This window comes from Hermetia illucens, chromosome 1, assembly GCF_905115235.1.
Source record: "Hermetia illucens chromosome 1, iHerIll2.2.curated.20191125, whole genome shotgun sequence".
NCBI classification, from domain to species: Eukaryota; Metazoa; Arthropoda; class Insecta; order Diptera; family Stratiomyidae; genus Hermetia; species Hermetia illucens.
Window position 1 is genome coordinate 41,251,688 of NC_051849.1, and position 13,694 is coordinate 41,265,381.

Genomic DNA, 13,694 nt, shown 5'->3' on the forward strand with positions numbered 1-13,694 from the left:
ACAAAGTTATAGTAGGTCAAAGTTGCCTCTTTCGGGCTAAATTACTTCCCCTCCTCCTTCACGACCGTGGGGTCAGTGGTACACTTCACTTTGGGAATTTGGTGAATTTTAATCCCAGACTGTGTTAGCTAGGTCACAAATATGAGTGGGCTTCTTGGTATTTGTGACATCTCTTTAGCAAAATTTACGTTGACGAAACTCGGTGTTAATGGAACGGAAACTACAACAAATTAAATCGCAGTATGTGGAACTGAACTTCTCTTACACTCGGGCAACACAGTCGAACAGAAGGATGACAAAATGAACTCTCGTCTAATATCTCCTTGCTGTAGGTGTCGTAAGGTGAATTCCACCATCACCACTGGAAATAGATTTATTTTTGATTATTTCAGAAAAATATGCTCGAATTTTCCCACATTTTTTAAGATGGAGCATATGGATCCGCAAACTACTCCTGTACTTAGTACACTCACACAATGCTCTAACAGCGCCCCAAAATCTCACTTTATTAGTCACCTCACCTGCTGAGAGTTCTAGGGTCGCACAGAAAACTCATCAATCTGCTGCCTTTGGAATGCTAACTTTATGCAAATGCAGCAGAGCAAAAATTAAAAACAACGATCAAGAGGAAGGGATAAAATGTTTAAACAAAAGGACATTTTACAGGCGGGTCATAAAGTTCTAATTGTGTTGATATTACGAGTAACACAGGTAATTACATGAAAAAATGTTAGATTTCAATGGCTCGTAACAATTCTGGGGAGTGGGGTGCTTATTACTTTCACGGCGAGGAAACCAAAAAAATTTTGTATTCGTACTGGTGAAGAGAAAAAGACGGTATACGGAAGGAGAACAGGGTAGGGGTGAGTGTGGTCAGTCAGGAATGCGAACACTGCCATCCTCAAATGTTGGAATTGGCATCGCTTGCGTGCTCTTTATTGTTGCACTTCACGGAGTTATCGGCGCAGAATTCAACAACTGTTTGGAATATCATATCTGCGGTCTATGTAAAGGCTCTTCTGCGGTGCCCATCCTTCTTGTGGTTGTTTAGTTATTCATTTCAAATTGATTTACTCGCATATTTCAACATCATTGAACGAAAAACTAGGTCCTTTGGAATAGTGTTCGGTGCCAGGAAGACTGCGACATCAGCTCCATTTCCAGGACTCATTCGCTCAATTTAACTGAATCAACGTCATCAATTTTGTCTTCTTGCGAACAGTCTTACATTCTGTACTATGTGAGGAGTATTGTTTGGCTATTGATCCCAGTGGCTTCTAAAATAAAATATTTCAAAAATTCGGCAATAATTAATTTGCTCAATCTCCTAAAATTTATATTTGCAATATAAATACCATCGCGGCTAGACTTTGGTTTACATAGTTTCGTGATTGCCGTCCGTCAAACATCCGCCAGTTTGAAATTCAAACGAAATTATTTTGCGTGCGTATCCCAAGGCTAGTTCGGTTTGGCTTTTTGCAGCTCAGCAATTTAATGTGCCTAATGTGCTGGAAAAATTCATTTCACAATCAACTATGGATAAATGCTTTTGAAATGATGAATGAGTGAATGTAACATGGCGTGAATTTGATACGTGTAATTGGTAAGTTTGCCGCCGAGCGGCAATTCACAAACTCCTAGGGTATGGCCATTGGCTCCTGCCGGCGCACTTTCAGACATTCGATGACCCTTTAGAGTTTACGCAGTGTTTTTGCAAGTGCGAGTCCTTGTTCTCCCCAGTCTTATACTTCGACACAGTCGATTCAATTATTACGCGAATGCACGCAGGATACGATCACCCATCTCCCTTCACTAATGCGATTGTTCAAATAATTGAATAAAATTTTAATATTGATTTCTTGAAAATATGAATACATAATTTACACATGTGTACATAGAGATATGTATTAGCTTTCTTCATGCAGTCTCATGTCCTTTCGCTCTTTCAGGGTCTCCGGAGATGGCTTTTATCCATGCTTTAGCTGCAGCGACGGTAACAAGTTTCGTAGCGCGAGCCTGCCGAGATGGTCAACTGGCGTCCTGCGGGTGTTCGAGGAGTGCCAAGCCCAAGCCACTGCACGACGACTGGATTTGGGGTGGTTGTGGAGATGATCTGGAGTTTGCATACAAGTAAGTTAATTATATCATAAACGAATAATTTATGTTAATACTTGGAATTGTACTTGAAGAGCGAGCTTTTAGCAGGGTATTATCTTTCTTTTTATAACCTTATTATTTCTTAATAAAGATGAATAACTCCCTAAATTATAAAAGCCCGATGCTTCTGGGCAACTATGAAAATCACATACAGTCAATATTGATGGATACAAATGCGTTATTCCGCCGGCAATTATGATTCCGACCGCTTCGGCCACTTACCACTGATACAAGCCATGAAAACAGTGTAATCACCGTACTAACTAAATGAGTAAAGCCAATTTACCTGTGTAGGACGTACCATCAGAATGTTAATTATAAACAGTATCACTAGTGAATATGCTTTGAATCAATGAATTCACCTGTTACAGGTGGTACCAGAGGACTCATTAGATAATGTGGTTTGAACAGTCATTACTCCTGTTTTTCACACAGGTTCATTTATCAATTGCAATATGCATGAAGTGCGTGCATTTATAATGATGCATGCGGCATTTCTGGCGAATTTGCCATATGTACTGTGTTTCATGAAATTGTGTTATTGGTTTTGCTTGCAGAAACCAAAATCAGGTGATTTTACCTTTTATCGAAGCAGTATGCGGGCGTTAGAAATTTCAACATGGTTGTTTTTTAAGAACTTGTTCATATTGATCATATTCATATCTGATCAATCTCTGGAGAACAATATTGCAAATTATTTAACGGGAGCGCCTTGGATAGCTACACGGTTGCTTCGAGGTCCACCGCTCACCTTTGGCATATGTATATTTTGAAGCGACGGAGGAAACCATTTCTTACCCCAATGTTATTGCAGAGGGATTGTATTTTTGACTTCAGCTACTATGCCTGTAAGAGGATGGATTTAGTAATGGAAGAAATTCTTCAAAACTTCCAGCCAAGAGGGGAAATATCTAGCATGTCACCGAGTAAGGATAATATAGGTGAAAAACCACCTTCGATCTCTCCAGGTTTAGCCTCGGGGGAAGAGCATTTAGATCTTATAATTCCCGTACTTATAATTCCCATGCCGCTGCTTTTCTTGTTCTCACTTTTTTCAGCAGGTAATTATGTAATTTTGCGATTGCGATTTCGATTCAACATCCCCCAACTATATTCTTCGAGCTCACGCTACTTTTTTCTTTCCATCAGTGAAACATCACATGTTCTGGATCCTCTGCTATGTCAGCGCATCGAACACAATTCGGCGAACCATGCAACCCCAGTCGATGCAGATATTACCTGTAGCATCGACTACGTCCCATAAACAGCGGGTTGATGTGGTAGTTGGTCTTCCCGTATTTCCACTCAAGATCCGCGTTGTTGGGAATGAGCCTGTACATCTAGCAACCCTTCGTAGACTCGTCCCATTTATGTTGTCAGAGATCATCCGACTCTGTGTGCCCCTCCATTCGTCTTGCATGATAAAGCACAATCATTTCTTTCACGGAAATGTTGGCTGGGATCATGCCTGCCACTATTAGTACTGCCTCGCCTGATATGATTATAAAAGCACTGCAAACCTTCAGAGCCATCAGCTTCCTTCGCTGCGAATTTGAAAGTGCTTACCCCCAGCAGTACTGCGTAAAGCAGAATGGATTGCAAGTTGCACGATCGCTAGCTGCCTCTTGACATGCATACGCTAGATGTTCTCTAAAGTTCAGTTTGGTATCAATCATTACCTCTGCGTACTTGATAGCCGGGGGGTTGCACTTTGTTGAAGGGGCCTCTTCGCTATTGTCTCTAACAGGCAGATCGGCCGATAGCGTGGGTGGTGGCTTATCGGGTTTGGGAAACAACACTAACTTTTGTTTTTTTTCACTGACCAAGGAGTATTTCTTGTCTAAGACACGCCCTGAAGGTGTTGGCAAAAACTTCGGGCCTAGTCTTCAGTGCCAACTTCTCTCAGCTCTGTTAGCGATGCCATCCACATGGGGTCTTGTTCTCGCCGATTCTATTACATATTTCTCACAGCTCTTTCTCAGTTGTTAAAAATATTATGCAGTCATTAAGTGGAACCCATGTTTGCCTTCTACTATTTTGATGGTAAGGAAACAGAGCACGCAAATCTCCTGCTATGATTTTTGACCATCGTCCTCTCGTGTCCAGAACCAGAGCGTTCAGGAGCTGCTCATACTCAGCCTGGTGGGATATAGCAGCTATAAATGTTGATTCTTTTCACTTTTGCTTTGAGGTATCCATCCTCTGGATGCTTCATAATTTCCAAGAAGGCTTATTCTCTGCAAGTCCATAGCGCTGCTTGGCTCGTTTGGTCTTCCACCTAAATATCGCTACTGCGATTTCGCTCGCTCATTATCATTACGTCGATGTCTTTCTCTCGGATGGTTTGCGAGAGTAGGTCCTCTGCCACCGGTCGTGGTAAAGGTTGGTTTTTGTCACCTTCATCTGCAATTGGAGGCTCTACTTTATTTAGGGCCCCTGCTGCTGCCTGCAATGTGCCCATGGTCCACACTCTTCCCTTTCCATAGTAAGCAATTTCGGTCCGCAGTCCTTGCTGATATGACCTTTAACTCCATATACCCTAATTCGGCATGCCATTCGAACTGGTGCATGCATTGACCATGTGACCGAAGCCAAGGCATGACGCAATGCCTACCCCATAAGCTGGCGCATAACCCAAGCCCATTTTTACGCTCCGCGCTACCAACAGTTTAAGTGTTGTCTCCACTGGTAGGCTGATCATGGCGATTATTTTGCCACCGTAAGCTGGTTAAGTATCCTTAACACCGACGTAGCTTTGCGGAGGTCACTCAGGTACGTGAATGCATTTACGCCGAGAGTGTTGGACTCCCACAACGGTACGTCGTCGGACTACCAACTAAACACCTCCCTATCATTAGAGAGCTAACCTGGAACCATTTGTCACATTACTCCGGTCAGTCCCCAAAATGTCGCGCCTTGCGGAGATAGTTCGGTACATAGAAAGTATCGTCTAGTGTGCCTAGAATATCTTACCATCTTACGGAATTAAAGGCGTCTCTGACGTCAAGCGTTATGAGGAGCACCACCCGTCGAACTCGCCAGCTATGTTCCTCCACTCCACGAACGGCTTTCACGAATTGCATGACAGGATCATCTGTGGACCTCCTTGCTCTAAAATCGAACTGTCGTGAGAATGAATTGCCGGCAGCGCGAATTGCTGCAGCGAGTCTACTTCTGAACAGCTCTTCGAGCACTTTCCCAGCGGTGTCAAGAACACAAATTAGGCGGTATGAAGACGGTAACTCAGGCTCGCCTTTCCCTTTGCTGATCAGCACAAGCCTCCCCAACTTCCAACGGAAAGGATAAATGCCCTCTTCCAGGCAAGCATTGAAAGCGTCGAGCAGTAGATCTGGCCGATGTTGAATCACCAGTTTGTATACCTCTGCGAGGATACGATCGGGCTATGACGCCTTCTTGTTTTTCATAGAGAGGATTGCCTATTCCAACTCTTTTGTAGAGAAAAGTGGGCAGTCATCGGCGCTCTCCGTGCCGACGACACCATCCCGTACGGGGTGCGCAGGGAATAGTGCCCATACAATGCGGTTCATCTGCTCGGTCTTAAGTGAGCAGCGTTTCCGCAAAGCCCCGATTTTTTGGGTTACCTGTTTGTAACCGAGTCCCCACGGGTCCCCATTCAGCTCGTCGACCAGATCCTGCCAGCAACGAGTTCTTGTTTATTTCGCTGGGAAATGCTTAGACGTTGTCTTAAGCGGCGGAGTTTATGACACTCCTTCCGGAGCTCTGCAATTTCCGCCGTCCACCAATACATAGAAAGTTTGTCACGTCTCGATGTTCTTCTGGGCATGGAAGTTCTGCAAGCCGTTGTTATCAGATTCATAACTGAATTTACGACATTGTCAACTGCAGCGTCGCCACCCGCAGGAGTACCCTCCAACGCGGCCCCACCTTTTCCAAGAGTAAAGCTTCCGGTGTTCCACTTCGAAGGCAATGTATTGATGGTCGCTTGCCGAGAAGTCTTACGTCTGGAATGCTTCCTTCGCAGCCTAGGCGTGGGAAGATTGGGGTGGATCCGGTGTTTAAAACTACAAGTCCGGTTCTCGTCGCCTTTTTGAGAATTCGTTTCCCTCTGCAGTCTGACTGAGGCATGCCCCACTCCGGTGCATATTGATTTGTAGGATGTGAATCATGTTGACCGCGTCCTAGCTCTTTCCAGTTCTGCTCTGAAGGCTGGACACAGCCAAGTACTCGCAGTATTCTCATCAGACGCGCCACGGTCCCTGCATAGGATGCAACTCTTCTTTTCTTTGCTGGTGTGTATGTCTGTCCAGTGATCGTGCTTCTGGTTTCGTGCTGCTTGCTATGCAGCTAATAACCTCATTCGCTTACTTTGCTTGCTTAGATTCTTTCCTGCCTCTAGTAAAAGCAGCTTGCCTTACCGGCTAGAATGTCCACTGAGATCAACCCCGCAATTCCGCTTTCTACCTCATAAGATGTTGCTCGGTAGTTGCAACATGTTCGGAGAGCACTTAGCCGACGTGCAGATTGAAGCTGCCTGCGATTTTCTGCGATTTTTATCGCTGATGTATGTTGTACATTGGTGCGGTGTATAAAAGAACAGAGCTCACGACTCGCGATAAAATTAATCCTTGGGTATGTTTCGAGTCCCCTCATCTCGAGCTCGACAACGTTAAGGTTTTTGCTAGAAGGATCATTTGAATAACCAGCGTGTTTTGTTTTAGGACTTTATGGACTTCGTATCCCCTGCATTTGGTACTATGGTTTGGGCAAAATTACAGCATTTTGTGACTGTATTGTCGTCTTTAGTTGCATAGAACTGTTTCAAGGAGCTCATGGCAGATGATTCAAACACTGGAAATTGTACAGTATGATCTCACGCGAGCAAATTTCTGACAGTTCATGCAGGGTACAGGACTGCTGCGTTTAAGTGGTTCCTTCCCTACAATTCTCTTGTGAAAAGGTAGCAATGATAATATATAGGACGAATGTCTTTTTTCTCATCTCCACCTATTATTTGAAGGGAACTGATGCATCTTTAGATCGTTACACTTAAGATTGCAACTAGATAAGGCAGCCAGGGGACGAATTTTTGAAGTACTTGGGTTAACAAAGTGAAAACTTAAGCGCTCCAACCTTCATTTGAGTCGACTTTGGCTATTGTAATGCGCGGTTGTTGACTGTACTGGTCTGCTGTTCTAATATGTAAGCCGTACTAGCCGCGATATTCGCCCATATATGGGTGTCAATATCTTGGGTGCGAAGATTTCAGGCCTGATTGATACTGGAAGTGTTGTGAGTTTTTTGATTTCGGACGAAAATCTTTAAAGACTGTCGGTATGCATCACTTCGATGATAGCTGACAAGATTAGCTACTCGGCGGAGTCGAGGATTTTTTGTAGGGTTCATAGGAATTTTGATGTCAACCAATGAAGCAATGAGTTCCAAATGCGACTGGATGAAGACAGACGGATTTGGCAATGACATGTGAGGGAACGAAATATCAAGAATGCGACATGTTTTTCAAAATCGAGAAAAGGTAAGCAAGTGGGTGTTGACGAATGCGTCGCTGGAGCTGTATCTAGATACTGGGGAACTTCGTGACATCTTAGGTTTGTTGAATAGCTCTGGCCTCAAAAAGCACAATGCAATTTTAGGATGAAATATAAGATTTTGTATTCCCTTGCTATCCAGTGTATAAGGATGAGTATATTCTCCCTTATCTCCGATTCGGATCTACCAAATGAAGGCAATCCCAAAATCTTCACTTTTGCAAGAAATGGCACTATTCTCGAACTTGTACTCAACACGCTCTGGCCCTTCTTGCAACATAAAATTGAGATTTCATGGATAATTGGCGTAGATGATGCCAAGTGCGCTAATTTCGCTCTCAACGCATCATGCCTCTACAGAGAAGGAGATAATCTCCGCTTGAAACGTTGAGTATATTGTGTTTGATGAAACGGCTTTCATGGAGCCAATATATCGCAATAAAAGTCTCACAAATGAAGTTAAAAGTCAAAAACGAGATTGCTAGGTTTGCTCACGCTGGATAAGACTCTGGAGCTCAGAGTGTGCAGCAGTCATCGTATTTGGCGAGAACTGAGTAAAAGACTGTATAACTACAGTAGAATTTGACCATTAGTTAACGCAAGATTCGAGGGAAACCCTGAAATTGGCTATTGCATTAGCTTTTCCATTTATAATTTCGGTCCTTTGCTAATGATAAATTGTCACCTAAATTGGGTTACACTAGTTCATTCCAACATTATTTTTCAATTGAAAGCAATCCAGATTAATTTGACATCTAAATGTAAATAAAATGCAATTATTCCACACTAATACTTCCAACATTAAATTGATATGAATTTGTCTCTTGACATAGCTTTAGGATGCTGCAATCACTGCTGGAGACCTCGTGTATTAGATGTCATCGCGGTGAATAATATATAACGTCCACAGTTCCGTCCCTCCATCAGACTTCCAGACTTACTAGAAACAGTTTGGCTTGAACATACAAAATCATACCCTCCATAATCCAGACTAGGAAAATATGATCTCGAGGAAAACCGATTAATCTTTGTGTTTACAGTCATATTGCCATACAGCATGGCATCATAACAGTCCAACTATCTGTACACCCACTTTGCACAGCGCTCAAAATCTGAAAGTCACATAATCTTCTACCCCGGAATATATCTTTATCTTTATTTGTGTACGGTACCCGAGGTAAGAAATAAAAAATTCAAGTAAAACTTTGTCGTAAAAATAACAAAACAACAACATTGAGTTCGTTTACGCGAGATATTACATGTCGACATAAGGGAGCCATCCCCATCAAATTTTCAAGCCAGTCGTAAAACAAAATGGGATGTTTGCTTCAGCACAAATACTGCCATCGCCTTTGCCACCGCCATCCATTTTAGTACTTCGGAAGCTCTGCTCCTTCGACGGAGAAAAATATGCTGGTTTTGTTTGATATAGCAAGATGTAATCAGGACTAATAGTTCTGAATATGATTATGCCGGAATGAATCCAAGGCAAACAATAGTAGCACCCAGCACCCAGCATCGAGCACTGGATGCTGGGTCCTCGTACCTACTGCAAGTAATGTTGTAATTATGTATAATACCATTCGTAAATTACGCCAGGGCATATCTTTTCTACACAAAATTAATAATTCCGGGCAAAACATCTCGGAGACGAGCAGGAAACTGATTGCGGTTGGGGCTCGAGGGTTGTAAGGTTGCATAACTGGAGTGGTCCTTCCTTCCTGCTATAACCCATCCCCCGGTGTTGTAGTATATGTGGGTTAACGAACTTCATGAAGCGAACAATTAGGAATCCGTTTCACGTAGTGCTATAGATCAACACACCCATTTCTGTAAGTAGTTCAATTATTTGTTGCCTGGGGTGCGTTCATTCAGAAAGGCTAACCTGAAAAAAGTGAACGGAACCTACTTTCAAATAGTTGTGCAGATCCACTTGACCTATTTGCCTGCGAAGTGAGCGTAATATTATATTCGTTCGAAAGACTCATAGCAAATATAAGTGTCGCAATGGGAGTGCAGTTATTCCATGCCCGTTTTAACTGCACGTTATGAATACGAATGTTCCAGCACTTAGTAAAAAGCTGCTTCCGTCACCCTAATATATATATGTGTTCTCTCGTCAGGCGTTATTAACAAAATACTTCAATTATTTTCCTTCCTGAAACTAAATTTAAATCACCGGTTATCTAATATGGTTTAAAACTGGTCTCCCTCGTAATAGATCCTTAACATTCAAGAGGTAGTGGTGGTTCATATTTTTTGTTCAAATTTTTTTTATATCACATAAACGCGGGAAAGTCTTAGAAGGTAGAAAAATCTCCCTAAAAACCCGCTCCTCCGCTAGCCACGAGTGAGCCCTCTTCTAATCCTGGAACCTTACGAAATAGGTAAGCATCCAGATTAGAGCGATTTTTGGAAATATCAAATGCAAACTGCTGTGCCCGGTAGGGAATTGGGTCTGGTGATAACTAATCTTCCCACGTTGTCCTTCGAGCAACTCCTTGGTACAGGGCACGAGTCTGTCGATTCACCAACTCTTTTTTAACTCCTGCAGTTGTTGTTGCCACCTCTTGTGGATTTACTTCTTCGCTGACCTAGGATATTCTCCAGATGGTTTGAATAAAATATGCTCTCTTGTTTCATTCAAATCCTATAACAGAGTGCTTTCTCTGCCGTAGTTCTGAAGGCACAGCAGACTCTCAACGCAAGTAAGCGGTATGCCGAGTTCACTTTTTGGGATTTATTTTCTTGACTTATATCTTCCCACAAATCGGCGCTGCCAAGGTCGAACAAACTACACCGATTATGAGTAACATGCGACTGTGCTAATATTTGCCGATGGATTGCTATTATGTATTATATGAAAATTTCATATTTGTCCGAATCTACGTTTCCAAACCTTTTGAGAAAAACTTTGTTATATGTGCTATTGGTTTGAAGACGATTCAGTAATTTTTCTTCGGAAGTTGTAAGCGTACTCGTAGCTTCCGGTTAGATTATGTGAATGCTAGAGAGAAATGGTCCCTTGACACCTGATATTACGAAAAAGCAATCTTCCCACTCTCTATAAGAGTCTCCCTGAATTGCTTTCAGAATATCTACAGAGGAGGGTTCGACCAAATTTGTGGGACTAGAGCCCAGAGTCTGATGGGCCTCTACATGGGCGAGTTTATTTAATGGGTACCCCACATGCGGCGGGCACGATAGGACTTTTAAAGGCTTTTAAAGGGGGTCAGAAGCAAGTCCACGTATTTTACTCACAAGTTGATGCCAGCAGTGCCTTGTTCAAATCACCTTATTCTGCAAATCTACTCTAGTTGCTGTTCTGTAAGAGCAGATATGACGAAGACATGGAATGATGTTTGAAACGGCATGCTTTCTGCTGTATGAAGAGGAACGAGCCCTCTGACCACTTTTCCTAAGAAGCCCATAAGGAGTTATTTGTGATGACACTGGTCCTTTTAGTGTGTTCATCACGACCTTATATGGCTTTCTCCAGGAATTTATACCCACTTAGCCGCTTGAAACACTCTCTCGTATTCCCCTTTATTTCGTATTTAAGTTTACCATGGAATTACTCACGTTCCTTGTGGAGCTTCCCAAAATTTGCTTCCCCTCTGTGCATAATCAAGGGATTGCCCCGTTCCGCTAATAATTTGGCAGCCTGCTGGGAAACGGTCGCCGGCTATGTATGGATGCATCCCATGCTTAAGAAATCGACTTCTCGCATTCGTCGACCTGTAGGTTCATTTTGCACCCCAAAGAGCTAGCTGTTCAGGAGCAGAAGCTTTGAGATTTTTGGTATGGACTCCATTGATTTGGGTTCTCACGATTGACCAGAATTTAGAATTTTTGCAATCTCTAGATGTACAGTCGCCTTCTCTGTACCTCTTACATTTTCACAATCTATTATTATTGTATCTACATTCTGGCGCCTCGAGGACAAACTGAAAAAACTAGTTCTGTCGTTAGAATACCAATTCAATTTTCATTTTTCCTCCTGCTGTTTCCCCCGGAAAATTAATTATTGCAATCTATATGCATGTTTATGACGATTTACCGCCTGGGGGTGCAATCTGTGCAAGACCAAGTGCTCTTCTAATGCAGCTTTTATGTTCGCCCTGACCTCGATCTACTGCTTCAGTGATTTTTCTACTTGGTTTCAGAAATTGTCTGCTGATTAGTCTTCGGACTTCCTTAGGTCTAGCAGCAGATCTCCTTTTCGATTCCGCCTAATACGATCACGTTTTCTTCCCGTTCACTCAACTAAAGTTCGGCTTTAATCTTCTAAAAGAGTTGTAGTTCATCTATCCTTTTCTTAAAGCAATCCTTACCTTTTCGTTATGTCGAGCTGGTTCAGGATTTTGGGTCGTATTTACTGGGCTTTTGTGTCATATTTATTGGGCTTATGGGTCATATTTACTTTCTCGGAGTTTGTAGGAATCCTGATGATCCGTTTAGCTTCCCGCTGGCTATAGCTGCGTCGAAAAGTCTCCTAATGCAGTAGCACTGCACCGGATATCGACAGTGCTTGGCTTCCGAAACCATAACTGATAGTATTACATTTGATATGAGTCTGCTCGTCTTTCTGGGTCGTAGCTTTGGCAATTATCAGCTTTCGTCTCCCACTAGCCGTCCGTTTCCTTCTTGGAAATGCGTTTCTACCATCAGCAGGCGGCAACCGAAGGTACCGTGAACCTTGTGAATTATAAGTATCTCCTGAGTACTTCGTGAATTAGCTTAAACTAACTGAAAGGGAATCTTAAGTCTGTACACTGCTCTACAATTATCGAAGCGTGTTAATGTGGTTGGTGCAGGAGAGTCCAGATCGGAAACCAAATATCCCGCGAATTGGCGCACTGAAGGCGAGTGCCCCTTTTCTGGTTTTACCGATAATCCCCTTTTTTCCGATTCTCCCATGACTTACGAATAAGTTCCAACTCTGCAGATGCTGCAATGAACAGTTTCCTAGGGACTGCTGGGCTGATTTCACTCCGTTTGAGCACATCAATGGCTGAGATAATTTCGATTCTATTTGGAAGAGTAATCCGTATCCGCGTGTAATGGTGGCTTGTCATATCATCCTCAGGGGTGTAATTTCATCGGACGTTACACGATTAAGAATCTTGATGAAATGCTCCTCCAAGCTTTTCAGCTGCTCATCATCGCGAATGAGAAGGCTACTGTTAATTTCCCTCACATGATTATCTAAAGGTGTAAGCCCCCCTACAAGTGCTGTAAGTTCATTCGTGATACGGAGCACGGTATCGGAATTGTTTCTTTTTGTGGCAACTATTAGTTGCTTAATTATTGCAATAATAGTATTTATTTTGTCACGGTGTACACTTTGTTTCAGTTCTCTCACTTGGTCGCGGCAACAGAGTTGCAGCATGTCACGAATAGTAGATAATCCTATTTTCATGAGTGATAAGTTTGAATTGCGTCAAGATCACACGAAACGTTCATCCGAGTATTTCAGCAGTTACTATGAATCTGAATATCGTCTGATCAGCTAGAAAATTTCTTAGTCACTCATAATTTGCATACAACACATCCAAGAAATCAACGGTTTGCTGGAATTATCGACGAATCGATAACCATCTAAGACAGTTTGGTCTCCATATTGTTCCACATTTGCGGTGACAGTTCGGCACTGATAGAATTACACCCTCACCCTCACCCTATTCATCTCTTTGAAAGGTTTCGAATTTTTGTATTTAATACCAATCGCTTAGTACTTGGCTTCTTGCTTTTCGTCCTGCTCATCGATCACTACGGTCTCTCCGCTCTTAGTAATCTCATCTAGAATATGGATGGCCTTCAAGTCCTGATTTTCAAAAGGACTCCAGCAGACTTTTTCTGTTTTTAATATCTTGCTGTCGCGGCGACCTAGCGTATATTCTTATGTTGGTTGGCATCAGCAGATGCGCCTAGGCAATATCTTTCTTCGTCTAACGCTTTTCCACTCTTGAATTTGAGTAGAATTCATACCTCGTTCCACGTAAAAAA

The 13,694-nt window shown here is 42.7% G+C and overlaps 1 protein-coding gene across 1 annotated transcript in view; it reads left to right on the plus strand.

The window, feature by feature from the left end:
- LOC119646631 (protein Wnt-5) overlaps positions 1 to 13,694 on the plus strand; it is an 87,185-nt gene that overhangs the window by 60,143 nt on the left and 13,348 nt on the right. The window contains exon 5 of the mRNA XM_038047141.1: positions 1,950 to 2,130. Within this exon, the coding sequence (XP_037903069.1) occupies positions 1,950 to 2,130 (181 nt within the window). The remainder of the gene's footprint in view (positions 1 to 1,949; positions 2,131 to 13,694) is intronic.